The sequence below is a fragment of the Heteronotia binoei genome, chromosome 12 (assembly GCF_032191835.1).
Source record: "Heteronotia binoei isolate CCM8104 ecotype False Entrance Well chromosome 12, APGP_CSIRO_Hbin_v1, whole genome shotgun sequence".
In the NCBI taxonomy this organism is placed as follows: domain Eukaryota; kingdom Metazoa; phylum Chordata; class Lepidosauria; order Squamata; family Gekkonidae; genus Heteronotia; species Heteronotia binoei.
The window spans coordinates 51912288-51931680 of NC_083234.1; the positions used below are offsets into that span (position 1 = coordinate 51912288).

General features: G+C 54.0%; 1 protein-coding gene across 1 annotated transcript in view; it reads left to right on the forward strand.

Moving 5' to 3' along the window:
* The first annotated feature begins 14504 nt into the window (after positions 1 to 14504).
* The window catches only part of NR5A1 (nuclear receptor subfamily 5 group A member 1), a 32734-nt gene continuing 27845 nt past the window's right edge, over positions 14505 to 19393 (forward strand). The window contains exons 1-2 of the mRNA XM_060251481.1: positions 14505 to 14668; positions 17347 to 17488. Of these exons, the coding sequence (XP_060107464.1) occupies positions 14567 to 14668; positions 17347 to 17488 (244 nt within the window). The 5' untranslated portion in view covers positions 14505 to 14566. The remainder of the gene's footprint in view (positions 14669 to 17346; positions 17489 to 19393) is intronic.

Consider the following 19393-nt stretch of genomic DNA (forward strand, 5'->3'; position numbering starts at 1 on the left):
ACACACACACCTTTAAACATACAACCTGATGAAGACTTCTGGAGAACTGGAAAGCTTGCACATTGTTATCTCCGTCTTCATAAAATGTATTCCCCATGACTTATGTTCAAGGTACACCTGGAACTCAGCAAAGGCTGGAAGGTACAGCTTCTTGAGGAGGGCCATGTCCATGGGGCTACAGCAGGAGCAAGAATGGAGTCAACGCAAGGCCGTCTGCATTAACAAAAGTAGGCTCCTGCCATGCATCTGTAACCCTCACTTGGGATGGACTTCCAAATGCAACTGGAGGTGGGGAGGAGGGATTACAGCCTGGCGCCTCATATTGGGGGCTGCTCCCCCGGCCCCAGAGAGACTTGTGGAAGGAGAGTGAGACGTTGCAAAATGTGGCAAAATGTAGAGCCTCATTAATTCCTTAGCTGTGACAGGCACACCCTAAAAGAGTGTAGGGTGACAAGTCCACCACCCCTTGAAGGACTGCAGGACTTGAACTGACCCTTCCTCGACTTGGTTGGTTGATCATGACAGCAGTTTGGCACTGCATACAACATCAACAGTTGACTACACCATTCTGTTTATTCCACATGCTTAACACCTATCATCCAGATTACTTTATTGCAGCATTGACAGCACCTTTCCCTCTCCCAAATCCCCAAGAGGCTGGGGTTGGCATTACTGCACATAGCCTTAGTTTCAACGGCTGCCTGGTTCTAATTTAACGACTGAATGGCTGCTAAACTGCTGCAACTTACCCATCTGTGAAGCAGGAACCATTTGTGTCTCTTCAGTGGTCAGTGAGGGATTGTAGGATATAGAACCACAACAATGCATTTTTTAAAACATATAAAGAAGGCTTTCTGCTCCAGTACTTTGCCTAAAACAGTTCCAGTGCTCCACTGTCTTCCCATTTTTGCAGCGCCCATTAGCTCTAGCTTTATTTGCCACATGCAGTTCCACAGGGCCTGTAAGACGACCCTCTTCCGGCTAGCCTATACCTAGCCAGAATGACAACTGATAACTGGCCAGCCATCTGTTTACAGTAAATTGAAATATCCTGTTTTAAAGTTTTAACTGTTTAAATATTTAATTGTTTTTATACCTGAAATTGTTTAAATTTTATGTTGATTAATTGTTGGAAGCCGCCCTGAGCCATCCGTGGGAAGGGTGGGATATAAATCCCAAATAAATAAATAAATAAATAAATAAACATGCAAAGCCCAAGGATCTTATCATGGGCCACATACAGTAAATGCCTCCTCATCTCCCTCACCAACTAAAGCACATCACCTGGCATGGGAATACAAACGAGATGCTCCCTTCTTGACCCTGTGTTTTTGGAGCAGGACTCATCCAACCAAGCCAGGATCCTGTCTGTATTGTAGAAGACAGTGCCCCTGAGTATGTGCAGAATGTTGCCTCTCAACATTGAGAAGCCACAACCTCTGGAGGTGTGGATTGTATACAGCTCCCATGCTTTCTTTCCAAACTTAAGCTTCAGTAGCCATTAACTGAGTGCAGCCCTGCTAGGTGGAAGGGCTTTTCTTCCCTCTGGACAGTCAGCCAAGTCCTTGGAAAAGGGAAAGCACTGAAGGTCACCAAGGACGTGTTTGCCCCCCAAAATCTCTCATTTCCAAAAATAGCAGGCGGCTCATGGCCTGGATAAGGAAGTGGCCACTTTGCCCAGGACCTTCCCAGCTCCTGCACACTCGGCCGAGCGGCTGAGGCAGCCACACCCGCCCCAGCCGAGGCCTTGAACCTGGCAGAGTTATTTCCCATGACATTGGCATCGTCTTCGAACATCTGGCATTCAACTGATAATTGCCTGCGATTCTGCCGGAAGCTCAGCTCTCCTTTCTCTCTTCAGTGAAGCAGCCAGAGGGAGGCCTCGGGTCCCCTTTTCTTTCTGGTTTGTAAGCTGTCAGAAGCCCTTGCAGAGAGGAGGAGCTGGTTGTGGTCCTCCAGCATTGAGTGTAAGGCACTCTGCACAAACTCTGCGGCACTCAGAGCCAAGCTGGAGCTGCAGCATTTCCAAAGGAAAATAGGTAATAGAAGCTGGAGGCCAGTGCAGCTTTTGCTGAAGTTGCTGCAAAGCAGGCAAAAAGACAGACTTTACCAGAACAGCACTGGCAGAATGGCAAAAGGGTCCAAGAGAGTTGGCTAGTTGGTTGTTGTAGATTTTCCGGGCTGTGTGGCTGTGGTCTTGGCACTGTGAGACCTGACGTTTTGCCAGCAACTGTGACTGGCATCCGCAGAGGTGTAACCCAGAAAACTGGAGTTCTCTCTAGTTTTCTAGAGAAAACTCTAGTCTTCTGGGTTACATCTCTGAGGATGCCAGTCACAGTTGCTGGCAAAACGTCAGGTCTCACAGTGCCAAAACCATGGCCACAGAGCCTGGAAAATCTACAACAACCAATGGACTCCAGCCATGAAAGCCTTCAACATAGAGAGTTGGCAAGGTCTGACCAAGAAGGGATGTGGGTGTACCTTGAAGCTTCTTGTGTTAGGTATGCCACCTTTTTTTTCAGAACCAAATATAAACTCTCAACTAAATACTTTTATATAAAGTAGCATACCTAACACAAGAAGGCAACTATTCTACCATCCATACAGCCCAATTACCAGAGTGGAGGCATGGCTTCCAGGTACGTTTATGCCCTGTTTCCTTTTTCATATAATCATAGAGTTAGAAGGGACCTTCAGGGTCCTCTTGTCCAATCCCCTGCACAATGCAGGAAATTCACAAATATCTCCCCTCCATACACACACCCAGTGACCCCTGTTCCATGTCTAGAAGATGGAAAAACCCTCCAGGATCCCTGGCCAGAAGAAAAATTGCTTCCTGACCCCAAAGTGGTGATCAGCATTTCCTTGGGCATGTAAGAAAGCACCATGAGAACTAAGCACTAATGCAAATCTTCCTGCCCTCCCTCTCCTGATCTTCCTCATGATTTTTCCACAGGAGGACATTCTGTGGGAACCTGAAATTGCCACCTAGATACACTGTTGTCAGATACCAGTTGCTCGGCAATAAATTGGTTTTCTGGGCAGGAGGAAGAAGTTTCTACAGCCATGCAGTCATCCAAGCCATTCAGTCTCCCCTACAGCTCCACTTCTCCCTTTACCCTTAGCCAAGGTTTTACTAACACCCCTAGGCTTTCTTGCTTCTCAGGCCTTGTTCCTCCCATCAGGCTCTGTGGCTCTTGCCTAGAGGCCTGGGCAGATTTTAATGTGGACCACTTATTTCTGAAACACAAATGGAAGCTGAACCTCAAAAGTGGAAAATGGAATAGACACACTTATGATCGTTAGGGAACAGCTCTTCTTACAGAGCTTGATTTGAGCTATTTTTGAACCCCTTCAATCCTTCTCCTTCACAATGGTGCACCTTCTCTGATATCAATTTGTTTTATATTTTTAATTCCACTTTTTTATCAGAACCAAATATAAACTCTCCACTAAATACTTTTATATAAAGTAGCATGCCTAACACAATCCTGAATTTATCAACAATAACAGTAGAACCTCAGCCTAATGGTGACTCCCCATCTCATAAATTCTACTGCTACCAATCTGGATGAGGGGTTTTTTAGCCTCCTGAAGGTCATGAAGATGGACAGCAAGCTTTGCAGGGGCCAGACTTCCACAATCCTGGTGACACCAATGAGAACGCCCTGTCATGCTTGATACAGCACAGAGCCAAGGCTTCTTTGGTTTACTTTGGTATGCAAATGCAACCCTTGAAGTAATCTGGTCTCAGACCATTTCTGCCCTTTAAAGGTTGAAACATTGTACGTTGAATTGGGCCTAGAAACATCAAAATGGGTGTAATGACCATTAAACCAGCTAGCCCCTTTAACAATGTGGCAGCTACATTTTGAATCAGATGAAGCTTCTGAGAAAATTTTAAAGGCCCTGCAAAGAGTACTTCTCAATAATCCAGTCTAGCCATCACTGGCATATGTGTAACTGAGCCCCCTTGGCCAGGTTTCTCCAAATAAAAGCAAAACAACAGCCAATACGGGCAGACAAATACCAGCAGCAGCACCAATACCTTAGTTCAAAACAACACAAAACATCCCAAATCTTTCAGTGGGGAAGGAGAATGCCTTGGCTAGCAGGAAAGGAGGTAGACTTCCCTGCAAGGAGAATGTGACACAATTCCAAGGCCACTACCAAAAAGGCATATAAGCCACTTGCTGTGCTTCCAACAGAAAGGATCAGGGCCTCTCATTAATATGCTAACCAGCAGCTAGATTTGCACAGGAAGAGGAGGGGATCCTGGCCCACTCCATCGAGACGCAATTTGTACTACAGGGAACTTAAAACCTTCAGCCACCTGGCAGTCACATTCAGAACCTGTTGTTACTTCCAAACACTCTTCAACAAGTGATTCTGGCAGGTTCTGAGGTAATGAACATAGAATGCTTGGGGAAAGATTGCTATAAAAGCCAGGTGTTGTTGCTGTTATTGAGCAGAATGCCAGCTAAGCTATGGGTCAGCAACTCTGTCCCCCATTCAAATCTCTCTCTTGCTGTTAATTCATTAAGTAGTCTTATTCATCAGCTAGGTCTACTTTTTGGTGCTGCTGTAAGAATGGAAACTTGCATGCAAAGCTAATTTAAAGCCCTTACTCTCAAACAGCAAGGCAGTGCCTTGGCCCACTTTCTAACAGGCAAGGAGGGAAGAGCACTTGGCACATGCTCAAAGATGTTACTTGTGGGGCATCTAAGGGCCACCAGAGCCAAGAGACATCACTGAACTTTTTTCTTGGATATCCTCCCCAGCTGCATATGTCAGGTCCACTAGGGCTGCAATTGGACAGGGTTTCTTTTTTACCTCAGACAGCCCCACTGTGCCCAGTGAGCAGAAGGAAGGAGAAGGTGGTGCTGCCCATAAAAAGTTATCTAAAGGCAAGTTTGAACAGGGACATGAGCTAAGTCTTTGTTATTCTGAGGCCCTGGGCAAAGTCCAGGAAGGACCCCCAGAATCACTGCCACCCTGCCCCCAAGAGGGTGACCCCAGGCTCACATAAGGGATGGACCTTGCCCCATGCAGAGTGGACAGGTGCCCAGCAGCTGCACTGCCCGAGCCCCAGGGTGGGGGTGGCTGCAGCTGCTTCCTCAGTCCCAGGAGAGAACATGCAGTCACCACTGAGACTGAGCCAGTCGTCTGAGAACCAGAACCTGCCTGCTCCTCATCTTTTCTCCCCTTCAGAGGAGAGTTGGGCTCCAGGTGGTTGGTCCATGACCTGCCCATGTGGCAAAGACCTCTCCTGGGTCTGAGTCACATCACAACTGGCAGGCTACAGCCTGATCCAGCCCTGGCATCCAGCCCTTTCTGGGAAGAGGGGAGCACATCAAGCTGTTATGGAACCTTCACAAGTCAGAAACTGCCACCTCAGGGAGCCTCACGCATATCAGAGCCTGTCAATGGGAAATTGTGGCAATCTACCCTAGTTAACCACTCCGGATTAAGCCACCAGATGGGACCAAACTTCATCTCTCAAGGGAGCAGTGGGAGTGGGGGGTGGAGAGAAATTGCTCTGCTGCAGGGGAGATCTCCTTCAGCAGGACCAGGCAATAAATCAGGGAAGGTTCCTCTCCCTCCCTCGTTTTTTTAATGAGCCCCTTCCTCGGCAATCCATGAGCAAGTTTCCTTCTTCTCTTGCTCTCTCTGTGGCAAAGGTCCCACATTATCTTCTCAGCTGCCACATTCTAAAACTGTTTTTTTTAATGAACAGTATTTTGTATCTTAATTTTTTTTTAATGCCGTCACGTGGACACAGAAAGCCAATGAGGCACCTTGTCTGAGCCCATCTTGACCACCATTTGGAGGTAGGGAGTGGCTGAGAGTCCGGCAAAGTCTGCGACTCTGGACACAAACGTGTCCACATTTATTCCATTGGATGAGAACGAAGGAAAGAGAAACCACAGCCAGGGAAACTTCTTGCTGTTCTGATGTATCTCCATTCCGATTAAGAACCACATCCAAGGATCTATTGCTTGCAGTTTCTACAAGAGACACACAACGGAGATTCCCGTGGACAGAGAGACATTTCCCAAGTAAGTGATTCATATGAGAGCTGCCAATCTTTTTTCTCTGCAGTTTACCTCTACCACTCTACCCTCTGTCTTTAGATAAGGAAGATCAAGGGCATCAGCAAAATACGGGCATATTTGCATGCCCGTTGCTGGAAAGATAAAATCTGCCTCCTTGTTCTGAACTAAGCTTGGAGGAGCCCTTTGAGGTTATCTTCCTTCCCTGCATGCGTGTGTTTCTATCTTGCTTCTTTCCAACAGTCTTTTCCTTCACTACTCTCCAGAAAGATAATATGCATTTGGATTGGGGCAACAAAATGCCAGCTGGCATGATCCTTTTCTCTGCAACAGATGTTGGTCTGGGCTGCAGATTTCAGCGTGGAGCAGACTCTATTGGATCAATCTCCGTTCCTATCAGGGCTGGATCTGAACAGGGGCTTACTAGGGCTTTGTTCCTACACTTGTTCTTGGCACAGAGTGGCCCTGAGCAGGGCACCTGCCTAGCCACCATCAGCCTTCCCATTTCCAGGTATCCAGGCAAAGGGCTTAGAAGCAGGACCTCTCAAAGGGAGTTGTAGCATCATAGACTGTGGAGGAGTGAGGTTTGTGGCTTAGAATCAGCCTTCTTTCCCCTAAATGCTTAGACCCAAGCCCTTATTGAGGACCAATACTCCCCCTAAGCTGTGGAGTCTTGGGAGCAACAATTCTACTTTAAGAGCTACTGGTACTAAAGTTGTGAGCTCCTGCATAAATTAGCTTGCTCTGAGGCCATTTTTCCTGAGCTAAGACAAAAATGGGTGAGCCAGAGGCTAAAAAACTGAGCTAGCTCATACTAACTCAGCTTAGAGGGAATGCTGTTGAGGATCCTTCCCAATTCAGTTCAGTCTCTGATGCCATTTCTTTCCAGGTGCACGTCTTCTGTGTTCACGTCCCTCACTGCCTTTCCTCATTGTAAAGGGGGGGGAAATCAAGGCATATGCAGAGTGCAATTCCCTCATCAGAATGACTGGGGTTGTCCTCTGAGCATGCAGGTTTAGGAAACAGGGCTTCCCATTGAAGGCCCTAAGCAACTACAGCAGCCCCATGGGTGCCAGGAGAAAAACTTTGAAAAAGAGAGAAGCGCTGCTGGGTCTCAAGTATATCCACAAGCCCCATGTTCTTAGCCAGAGCCCCACTCCCTTTTGCAGAAATCAGTCCTGGCCTCAAAACAGATTTCTGAGCAGGTGACTGAGGAGACATGCAGAGGACTTCTGTCAGTGCTGCATTGGCAGCTGTTCTCTTTTCCCCAATCCCAAGTGTGCAAGATTGGTTGTGATTACTTACCACAAATGTAGATGTTCAGAAGCATTCCTGTTATAAAGATCTGAAATATAAAGTTCTGCCAAGACAGACCATGATCCATCTAGCCCAGTTCTGTCCAGGCTAACTAGCAGTATCTGTAAAACCTGTATTAGGCGTTTGCTCATAAGAATCCAGATAATAACAAGCAGGAGGCAATGCAATTATATTATAAAAGAAAATGCTATTTAAAACTATAAACATCTAAATTTAGTATAAAATCAAGGATAAACTAAGAATTCTAGCAATACTTCTTTGTTTCTTCCCTAACTTGATAAACCCAGTCAACCATCCCACTCAGTTGAATTATTGCCCACCAGTAGAAGTAGACAAGGAAAGATTAGTATTAGTTGGAACATGCATGCAAGCAGAGTGAAGACATGATTGTTTAAAACTTAAACAGCATAGATATTACTTTCCAGCCCTGCTGAGGATTCACGGCCTCAGTTAGTACCAATACTGGGGGAGGGGAAAATATACTGAGAGGTAAAGATGAACAAGAAGTAGCTTTCCATTTGATAGGTCTTTTTCAGATACATTAACTAGCGATGCCAGAAATGGGAACTGGGGTCTTCCAAATGCAGAGCTGGCACTCAGCTGTGGCTAGTCCCAGTTATAGAAACAAGGACACGGGGAAACTTGCTCGTGAGCATGTGCAACTACCTTCTACCACATTTGTCCCGTTCAGCTTAGCATTACCTTTGCCTCAGACAACAAAAGTTCTTTCCCAGCCCCTAGGATCCTGTATGTAAGAATGCCATCATTTATACTTCTGCATGTTGACCCATAAGTCCCCTCCCCTTCAGAGCAGCGTTATTCTAGGTACCCCATAGCATCATAGTCAGTTTAGATGCAGACCTTTGGCACCCTCTGTAGCAGAAGGGCTGTTCTGCTCTGTTTGCAAATGCAGCCTTATGTATGGCTCTTTGCATGGGCCAAGAGGCTTCCTATTGGTAGTACCATCTCCAACTGGTAGTCACCATTCAGTCCAGTTGCTGCGCCTTGGCAAGGCCCTGGACAGCCATTTCCCTCCCGCAGACAATAGCCCAAGCAGCGCAGCTATTCTTAGACACAAGAGGAATCCCTCCCTCCCAGAAGGCATCTGTTTCCTGCTTCCCATCCCAAAGATGAGGAAGCCACAGCAGTCCAAAGCTTTTAATTCCCCTCCATGCTTCTGAATACACAGCAAAGTCACACAGTCAAGCTTTCCTGGAATATACCGCTTCATCCTAGAGGTTGTGGTGTGCAGATCTGAATTCTCCCCCATAGAAATAAACTTACTTGTACATGTTTAAAGCCCTATCAAGCCAAGAAGTAATATTTTTTTGCAGCCTCTCTGGTCTGCTTGTTTTTGGTGGGCGGATATTGTTCTGTGTTGTAAATGATTTAGGCATGCAAATCCCTTATTTCACCCTCCCCAAAGTGCCATCATCCAGTGCCCACCAAATGAATGGATGCCCTTTAGGTGGCATGGGACATCACCTTGTTTTGTGCAGCTGTGGCTTATGCTGCTGCTACCGGCTTGCGGGGGGGGGGGGGCTCATGCACTTTTGTCCATTCCCCAAAAGCCTGCAAGGCCAAAAGACTGAGCTCCTCTCTGCATCAAAAATCACTATTCCCTCCCCCACCCAGCGCCATGGAACAAGCTCCAAAGGCTCTGGCCTTGCAGCCGGGCTTAGTCTGTAGTGCAGCAACTGCCTGGCTTGGATGGAGACCTGCCTACCACAGCTTGCCTGGGCCCTGCGTCACACTTGCAGAAGAATGTTGTGGTGGAAGGGAATACAGGGCCTTAGAAGGCAAGTGGCGGATTCCTGCTGCAGTTGGAATATTCCTTTCCTTTTAAAAAAACCACACACACACAAACATACGCACACAAATAACAAAAAAACCCCCATCCTTCTCCCATCTCTTAGTTTGCTGCGCTAGTTTTCTGCTCCCCCACCATATATATATATAGAGAGAGAGAGGAGTAGCCAAAAAGGTTGACTCAGCCCTCCATCCTTCCGAGGTCGGTGAAATGAGTACCCAGTTTGCTGGGGGTAAAGTGGAGATGACTGGGGGGGGGGGGGACAACAGCAAACCATTTTGTAACAAAAAGTCTGCCAACAAAACATTATGATGTGGTCACCCCATGGGTCGATAACGACTGGGTGCTTGCCCAGGGGACCACCTTTACCTTTGTATCCAGACAGATGACCCTCCAGTTGCCTACTGTCCTCCATTCGACGATCACATCATTCACTTGTGACTTTCAAATACTGGCCCTCCCTCCCTCCCTCCCTTTCCGGCTGTTGAGGGGCTTGCCCGGATTTCTTTTCCAGGGGAGGGAGCAAAGGGCTCCTCCACCTGCCTGCATCGAGGAGGGGGCATTGGGAAAAGGCGCCCTCTAGCACACCTGGAACCTGGCCGAGGGAGGGAGGCCTCCTTCCGCCTTGGGCCTCCCACCCTCGGCTCCCAGGAGCGGCGCGAAGCCTTCCCTCTCCAAGCCCACCCCACTCCACCCCCAGCCGCCTCTGTGGCCAGAGCCTTTTCTGCACTGGGCCCACCTCGCCCGCGGAACCCGAGAGACACTGGCGGCGCCTGAGCCGAGGGAGATCAAGCCCCCTGGAGGAGAGAGAGAGAAAGAAAAGGGGCCGGTGGTGGCGCTGCTCCCCATCGCCACTTGGTGGATCGTAGGCAGAAACCCCCTTGGCTCTGCCTGCCTGGGGCCGGAAGCACTTGAGGCCGCTGGGCTGGCCGCAGCCCTAAGTCCCAAGCCCTTCTCTGCGGGTAGCGGGAGCGAAGGCAGGGGGCGGGGGAAGGAAGGGAAAGGTCCGCTGTGCAAGCGCCAGTCGTTTCACAACGTTTTCACCGCAGAGTTTTTTCGGGGTGGTTTGCCATTGCCTTCCCCAGTCGTCTACACTTTCCCCCCAGCAAGGTGGGAATTCATTTTATTGACCACGGAAGGCTGAGTCAACCTTGAGCCGGCTATCTGAAAACCCAGCTCCCGTCAGGGATCGAACTCAGGTCCTGAGCAGAGCTGGTGCGGCCAAGTGGCTAAGGCAGCCCAGCGCAGGCCGAGCTCGGGAGCTCCGCAGGGAAACCCCCAGGAAAGGCCAGGGGTGCGACGCAGGGACAGGCAAGAGCAAACAATCGCCTCTGAAGCCAGCCCAAAGGCGGTTGCGACTGGACAGCACCCATCCCAAGCGTTACTCGCCCAGGAGGAGGAGACCTTTGAGTCGTGGCGGATTCTGCGCCAGGGCTCGTCCCCCCCTCGCCCGCACCGTGGACTTCCAGCGATCCCAGGCTCTCTGGAGAGGGCGAAGGCGGCTGGGCAGATGGCGAGAGCCCCGGAGGCCCCCACGCCACGCCACCCGGGGATTGATTGCCCGGCCGGGGGCAGACTCGGGAGGGGAGCTGCTGGCGCTCCCCCTCCGGTGCTCCAGCCAGGCAGCCCCCCTCCCAGCAGCTCCCAGCGACACCCTCACCCAGGAGGGAGCGGGGGAAGGGAGGAGAAGGCTGGTTGCCATTCGCGGGAGTGGTCTGCGGTGGTACAGCCTAACCGTGGAGGTGGCGAGGACTGTACCAGGTCAGCTTGCAGGTGGGCAGCTTCTCTTTCCGGAGGAGAAATACTAGGGGCGTCGAACTCACTTGTTATGAGGGCCGGAGCTGAAATAAAAGAGACCTGGTTGGGCCCCGTGGCGCAGAGTGGTAAAGCTGCGGTCCTGCAGTCGGAGCCCTTTGATCACGACCTGAGTTCGATCCCCGGTGGAAGCTGGGTTTTCAGGTAGCCGGCTCGTGGTTGACTCAGCCTTCCATCCTTCCGAGGTCGGTGAAATGAGTACCCAGCTTGCTGGGGGGAAAGTGTAGATAACTGCGGAAGGCAATGGCAAACCACCCAGCAACATCAAAACGACTGGTGTTTGCACAGGGGACTACCTGGGCCTCCTGCAGGGCAGCGTCTGGTTGGGTCAAGCCATGTTGGGCCGGCCATGTGAGTACCTATTTAAAATTAGGTAGCAGAGATATAAATTTTATAAACACCACAGACAAACAAATATATATATACACAAAGCATATATAAATATGCTTAAAACGTTAGCACTCATTGGTCTTAAAGGTGCTTTCTTTGTATGTCTCCCATTCTCAGTAGCTCTGCTGTGCGATTGAGAGAGCCTGGCAAAGCAAGCTATTCGTCCCCAAGGGAGGAGCCTTAGCCAATGGAGAAAATAGAGGTTTTGTTCTATAGCTCCTGTGCAGTTGAGCAAGGCTTGCAAAGCAGGCTGTTATGCAGAAGGAAGCAAGAGAGGGAGAAGGAAGCAGATGACAGCCAGTTGCTCGGCCCCCAAACTGCATGTTTGACACCCCTGCCTACATAATGCACTTTCCAACTGGATTTTACTGGTGAACTGGCCAGATCCAGTTGGAAAGTTCACGGAAAGTGGATTGGAAGTGCATGATTTAGTGTGGGTGATGGCAGCAGCGGAAAAGGGAGGAGGGTGAGCGATACCCTTTCTCGGTCCCAGGAGGGGTTTTGTATTGAAATTGCGAGGCTTGCCCCCTCCCCCCCCCCCACTACTACCCGGAGGGTCCTCGGCCTGCCTTCCCTGCCCCCCGCCGTTGCGGCTGGTTCTTGGGCAGGCGCCGCAGGGGACAACAGGGCTGAAGCGGGGGCCACACTGAAGGGAGGCGGGCGGGTGGGTGGGATGAATCCAGCCCTCTTCCTCCTGACCCCGCATGCCGGGCTCGGCGGCCTCTGTGGAAGACCTTCTCGCCCTCCTCCTGCTTCTGCCTGAGGCCGCCGGGGGAGGGGGGGTGGCCGGGATGGGCCTCCTGCAGAGCAGCGCAAGCTGGGGAATCCAGGCCCTGTCTGGGGGCACCGATGGCCCGGCCCTGCCGTCTGGGCGGCCAGGCAAAAGAAGCGACCCGCTGGTCACCCCCAGGGAAGGGGCCCGTCTGCTTCCACCCACCGAGGGCGTGGGCCGGGGGGCTGCACTTCGGGAAGGGGGGGGGGGTTGCTGGCTGCGTGCTCCGACAGTCCCGCTCTATCAGCTGGTCTTCCATGGAGCATGTGGGCGCTAGCCTCGCTGTCCCACCCCTCGGGGCGCCTGTGCCCGTCTAGCCGCGCCCGCATCGCGCACTCCTGTTGGAGCTGCCAGGACCCCCCCCCCCCCCGCTCCCCTCCTGTGAACACCGCGGGGAAAAGGCCTCCTGTCCAGAGGGAGAGCCCTCCGCTCCCCCGCCCCGGCGCGGCGCGCCTCCTGCCTGGCGCCGCTGCTGCCAACGGCCTCCGCAGCCCCGATCCGCTGCCAGGCTTCGGGGGACAGTATGGATTTCGCCGAGAGATTTTAGTAAAGTTTCTCTCCCTGGCCAATCCCAATTGGGGGGTGGGATTCCCTCCATTGATTATGGTTACCCAGTTCTCCCTTCCAATAATTGATTGAGGGGATCGGTACGAATTTTATATATATATAAAATTCGTACCGATCCCCTCAATATAATATTTTAAAAGTTTGCAATTTGATTTTTCACTCCCGACACAACCCCCCTCTCGGGTTTAGATTCATAAGGCTGTTGGACGGAGGAACCCTAAAGTAAGCAGGTATCCCGAGCAAGCAGAGCAGGCGGCCCCCTTTGGGGAACCCTGGCTGGGGGGAGGGGGAGAATAAACCCCGCGGGGCGGCCTCGCATCGAGCAAGAGACAACCCTGGCAAGGGTCGCCCTCCCCGGCCTGGCACAGTATTTGCACCCCTTTCCAGACTAGACAGCCGCGGCTTGTTGAGCGCATCCGACTGGAAAGCAGCCCCGCCGCCCGGAGGCCTTCTGCCCAGGCGGGGAAATCCTGAGAATTCCAACAGGAAACCTGGAATTGGTCTAAAATCCAGTTGCTTTAAAGAAGAGGGAGACGTGTTGACGACAACAAGGCTCTGGGACTGAGGCGACTGAGACGGGGTCCGGGGAAGCGGTGCGGCCTTTTATCTTGCCCCCCCCCGCCCCACTTAGAATCATCGAGTTGGAAGGGACCTCTAGGGTCATCTAGTCCAACCCCCTGCGCAGTGCAGGAAACTCACAAACACTTCCTCTTAAATGCACAGGATCTTCATTGCTGTCAGAGGGCCATCTAGCCTCTGTTGAAAGACCTCCGAGGAAGGAGAGCCCACCACCTCCCGAGGAAGCCTGTTCCACTTAGGAAACGCTCTAACTGTCAGGAAATTCTTCCTAATGTTGAGCCGGAAACTCTTTCGATTTAACTTCCCCCCTGCTGCCCCAGTGGTACCCGAGGGGTGGGGGGCGGACCTCAGTGGTACCCGGCCAGGGGCGTGGGTAGGATCCGAGTCGGGCTGCTAGGAAGGGAGGGGGGCGCCTCACTGCTCTGCTGCCCGAGGGCCAATCGCCCCAGAGTTGAGGCCGGAGCAGACCCGCTCAGAGGCTATCCTTGATTTTCCGCGGAAGATCCGCGAAGGGCATCGAAGGGACCTGCTGAGGGCTGAAGCCTGCAGCGCGCAGTTTCTAGAGCCCGAAGGCAACGGAGGCAGGGTGCTGCTGGAGGGGGGTAGAGAAGCCAACGCCCCCCCCCCAGAGCCGCCCCGCTGGCGGAGGGGGAGGAGCGAGGCCCGGTCGCTTCAGACGTGGCTGCTGCTCCTTCTGCGGAGAACCCGGCCGGGGTGGCTGCTGTCGAGGCGGCGGCGGCGAGGGGCCCCCAGCTGGCGCAAGGCTTCGGCGCCCAGTAATGTCGAGAGTCCCTTCTTCTCCCCTGCGGTTTCTGCTCAGTCCCCCGGGGAGTTCTGCTCCTTCCGCCGCCGTCTGCCCCGTCCAGGCTTTCGGAAGGAAAAGCGCCCTGAAGCCTGGTCGGAACCAGAGCGCCCGACGGGGAGGGGGCCTCAGGGGAAGGAGGGAGGGGAGCTTCTCCCATAGGTCTGCCCCACTGCGGGGGGGGGGGTCTGCATCGGAGGGGGCTGTGACCCCACCCCACGGGGAACAGAGAACTCAGCGCACTCGCAATTCCCTCCTCCCGCCCCCAGCACCTCGAGCCCGCCAGGCTATAAAGGCGGCCTCTGCCCGCCGCGGCACCTCCCTCCCTCCCTCCTTCCCTGGGTGCCCGGGCCGCCGGTCGCTTGGTGGGTCAGGCGGGGTGCGTGTCCCTTCCCTTCCCTCCCTCGGGGCTCAGGCGCTGCCCGGCTCTTTTCCTTCCCGCAGGCCCGGCGGAGGTGGTGATGGATTATTCGTACGACGAGGACCTAGACGAGCTCTGCCCCGTCTGCGGGGATAAGGTCTCCGGCTACCATTACGGGCTGCTCACCTGCGAGAGCTGCAAGGTAAACGGCGCCGACCGACGGGGACGGCACAGCGCCCCGCGGGCATTGGGGCGGAGAGGAGGGCTGGGGGACAGGCGAAGGCTCCCGCTCCCCCGAATATCCCGGGCGGGAGGGCGCTGCCTGCCACCCAGGAGCCAACCTCGACGCCCCCCGGGAGGGCGGGAGGGGTGCCCCTACGCCAAAGGAGAGGCAAGGGAGGCAATCTTTGCTCCCCAGTAAAGCCCTCCGCGTGCCAATCGGTTTCCTGAAGCCAGGACTGCCTGGCGGCGGCCTTCTCCCAAAAGCCGGGGGGCTGCAGGGCGAGCGGCGGGCAGGCGGGACGGGGCGCGCAGAGCCGGCGGAGACTGAGCCGAGCGGGCTTCCCCCTGGGCAGCAGCCGGGAAGGGGCGCAAACGAAAGGGAGAGAAGGCGGCGGGGGGGGGGGGTGAGTGAGGCGCACCTACCGCTTGAAGAGCCGCCCTTGCAAATCCGGTCTCTTCACAACCGCGCAGGAAGAGGTCTGGCTTGCCCATCGCCTTGAGGCGCAGAGGAGTCGAATTCATCCCGGTCGTCCCCAAAGGCAGCCCTTCCCGCGGGTCTTCGGCCTCCCGGGGATCGGGGCTCTTTCCTGCGCACGACCCCTCCCGCCCTCCCTCTCCCCGGCGGCCGCCCAGACCGCTCGGGCCTCTCCGGGATGGCCCAGGCTCCCCGCGGGCCGGGGTTCTGCCGGCTGCCGCCTCCGGTTGCAGGGAAGCGGCTCTGAGCGCCCCGTCTGCGGCTGCTTTGCCGGCCTCCCCCCTTCCTTCGGCCTCCCGGGGCAGGAACGAGCCTCCATTCGTTTCCTAGAGCCCGCTGGCTGATCCAAACCGCCTCCCTTCTAGTCCAGATCTGAATGTCCGTTTGCGTTCGTTTGGGAACGAGGAAAGCGGCAGCGGCGCCAATTCGATGTTGCTCCGGTTGGTGGGGAGAGGGTCAGGAAAGGCGCCCCGAGAGCTGCACAAACTGCCCTCGGGATTTGTTCTTGCGGCCGCCAGCCCCGGCTCCAAAGGAACGGCGGGGCTGAAGGAAGAGCACACGAGGCAGAAATGAAGGATAAGAACACAAACGGGGAATCGCTTGGGAAGAAACCGAACCGCTCCTTCCCTCGCCCAAAGCCCAGCAGCCTCAGGGCAGCAGCCCGCGGCCCTTTTCTTTGCAGCGGGGAAAGTGATGTGGAGCCGGAAGGGCTTTGGCGGGCTGATTCCCCGCGGGGACAAGGCGACAGCCGCCCGCCCCCGGCCCTTCAGGGCAGGCCCTTGCAATGAGGGGGGGGAGGCACCCGGGGGCCTCTCCCTCCACCCGCCAGCCTGGGAGCGCCCGCCCGACATCCTGGTGCCCATGCTGGGAGAAGGTGGCTCCGCTCAGGGAAGGGGTGACAGGGGGTCTGGGCCTGGAGGGGCTTCGGCTGGGTCCCCCTTCTCGCCTTCTAACGGCAGCAGAGGGAAGAAGGTCTCCCCACCGCCAAGAGAGCCGGCGACAAAGCAAAGGGGCTGCAGGCTGCTGACCCCTGGGCGGGGGGGGGGGTTGAGGGGTGGGGCGAGGCTAATGAGACGGGGAGGGCGCTCTCCTTTTGCCAGGCCTTCCTTCCCAGGTGTACTAACCCCCCTCCCAATCCCGATGGCTGACCTAGTCACCGACAAGGCTTCTCCAGCGAATAGGGCGCGGGGAAGTCGTGATTCCCGGAGGAGCCACGGGTCACTTGGTTGACCTCCCCCAGGGGGGCAGTCTCCCGCATCTGCTTCTTGTCCTGACCCCCCCCTTCTACCCGCCTTTTCATGCGTCTCTAACAAGAGTCCCGATAAGCTCCCCCTCTGCTTTCTAAGATGGGCACTAGATTGTGGTCTCTGCATGTGCCCAGGAGAGCGCTTCCGATGCTCTGCTCTGACGGCCCTGCACAGAAATGGTTGCAGTGGTGCAGAAACGGGGGAAAGGCACACTCTGTGCATGCTCAGTTGCCCCTTGGGTTGCTTGTTTACATAGTCTAGGATTCAGCCCTGGTGCCAGAGCTGAAGCCGGGTCTACGACCGACCGTCGTGTGTGTTTAGAGCCATGTCGCTAGTACAAGACCGTGTGCCTTCAGGGGGTGCGGAGAGCAGGGGATTTCCAGCGCCCTGTCCTGCCAGCCTGAGAGGGCCTCCTGCACAGCTTGACAACAGCCCTGTGAGGTAGATCAATAGCTTCAGCCTCATACAGTCGATGAGAAAGTAGCGAGAGAAGCTGCCTAGAGAATGGGGTGTGTTTGCGTGTGAGCTTTGGACCGGTGAAAGAGTCTCGCTCAGCTCACTTTCTTGCCCCCCCTTCCCTAAAAGGCGACCTAAATGCCAAAACTGGATCAGTTGGATATTTGGGCGGCCTGTGCAAATACACAGATCTGAGGCCAGGACTCTCAGAGACCAGCCTGTCTCTCTCCTCTCGGGAGTCGGCCCCAGAAGCCACGGGGATGGGCTGCGATGGAGGCTTTTTATGCCAATAAAGGCATGGAATTGGAAATGGATGGAGGCTCAGAAGGGTGGATCTGAGCGCCTCCCAGGAGGGGCCGGAGGGCCGTGGAGAGCTCTCCTGGTTGCTCTAGTGCCAGAGAAGCAGCCCCCCCCCCTTGGCCTGCCCGTCCTGCTGGACTCGACGCTCAGCCGCCTGTCTCCGTCTCCCCTCCCCTCCAGGGCTTCTTCAAGAGAACCGTGCAGAACAACAAGCACTACACGTGTACGGAGACGCAGAACTGCAAGATCGATAAGACGCAGCGCAAGAGGTGCCCCTACTGCCGCTTCCAGAAGTGCCTGACTGTGGGGATGAGGCTTGAAGGTAAACCCGGGTCCGTCTCCGGCCCTTTCTTTGCGCCTATGAAATATCAGCCCGCAATGCATGCAGGTGGTCTTGGACCCGGAGGAGCCAGGCGGGACAAACGCGGCACCAGTTTCAGCGTGAAGGCGTCCGAGGGGCCCTACACAAAATATTCAGAGCTCCCCACCCCCTACTCCTCGAAGCTTGCTTATTAAAAAAAAAAAGTTAGACAGGAGATGTGCCCCGATTAATAATTTAAAGCCGTTTCCTCCGCACTGGCCCAGAAGGCACCTTGCAAAAGGGTTTTCTACGGTCTTGGGAGGATTCACGCGTGGCAAAAGAAATCTCCGGAGTATTAAACGGCTTTTCAGTGCAACGTGTGAAAACTTCCTTCGGGCATTCAGGCCATGCTTTGTTTGTGCTCAGCCTCCTCTTGCTAGATTTGCGCCATGGGCGAGGCAATGAGAAGCGCAGCGCAGCGCAGCCCTTACAGGCGTCTCTCGGGCAAAACAGAGGCTGCCAAGAGCCATGGAAACAAGCAACGAGGAGCAGTGCGCAGATGCTATTGTCTGGAGGCAAAACAGAATTTTAAAAGTAAAAAATAATAACATATAAATGATTTGTTTTGCGGTGTGTGTGGGGGGGTTTGTTCAACGAATCAGGCTTCTCTGCGGCTCAGCCCTAGAATATAGTTTCAGTTCCAGGGCTCAGTCTGGGAACAGCTACCTAATAAAGACTGCATCTTTGTACATGTGCAAAGTGTCTTTCCTTTCCACAGTAATGGAAAGGGACTGCAAGACAGGACTGCAATGGAAGGGACTGCAAGACTGAGAGCTGACTTTCAGTTCAGTTCGACCCCCCCAACACACAGCTCCTCTCCAACCGGCTGTTAACCCTAGACCTAAGAAAAATATAATCAGTCGGCATCGAAATCGGGGGTAGGGGTGGGGAATGCTCCCCGTAGAGGAGTCTGAGGAGGGGGCAGGCTTCCCGGGAGGCGCTGGAAGGATCCGCTTCTTTGGCCTGGAAGGAACAAGAGAAAGTGAAAGCGAATTCCTCAGCGGCGGGGCGGGGCGGTGCTGGCAGCCGGGGAGAGGGAGCTTCAACTGACCGATCCTGGCTGCTCCGCCGCTTCGTTCCTCCTCCGAGGCCTTTTAGCCAGACTCTTTTCTTCTTGGAGGAAGAGATGGGGGGAGAGCTCCTGGTTGCCCACCAGCCACAGGCACAGATTAGACTGGAGGGGGTGGGGGCAGCTGTGCTGAATCAGTCGTTGGTGGGCAATGCTCCCTCTAAGCTGCAGAGTCTTGCGAGAAAAAAATGCTACTTTGTGAGCTACTGGCATGAAAGTTGTGAGCCACTGCATACATTAGTGTGCTCTGGGTTCGTTCTTCCTGAGCTAATACAAAAATGTGTGAGCTGGAGGCTAAAAATCTGCGAGCTAGCTCATCTTAGAGAGAAAGCTGCTGGTGGGTATGCAAAGGCACTTTGCGCATGGTCAGAGGCGTTTTCTTTTGGGCAATACAACACGGCACAAAGCAAGCATTTTCCACTGGTACTGATCCGGGGGAGACAGCGTTGTCGAGGGACCTTTGGGAACAGGACACCCTTTGCCTGTTTTTGTTGCAAGCTTGAGGATGTGTTCTTTGGGGAGAATATATGGCAACGTGGTAGCCGAAGCCGAGCCATGTCAGTCTGTCGCAATAGAAGGGAAAAGGGCTCCCCTGGCGCCTTAAAAGTCTCACAGACTGATGGAAACATAAGTCTTTCTAGGCTCCAGCCCAATAAATCTCTGAGCCTTTAATTCTAAACGTGCCACGAGATTCTTGTGCGTTTTTGCAAAAGGCACTCAGAGCAAGCGCGCAAGGGGACTCGGTTTAATGCAGGGCACACAAACGATCCCTCTGGGCCCAATCCTGACGCGTGCGG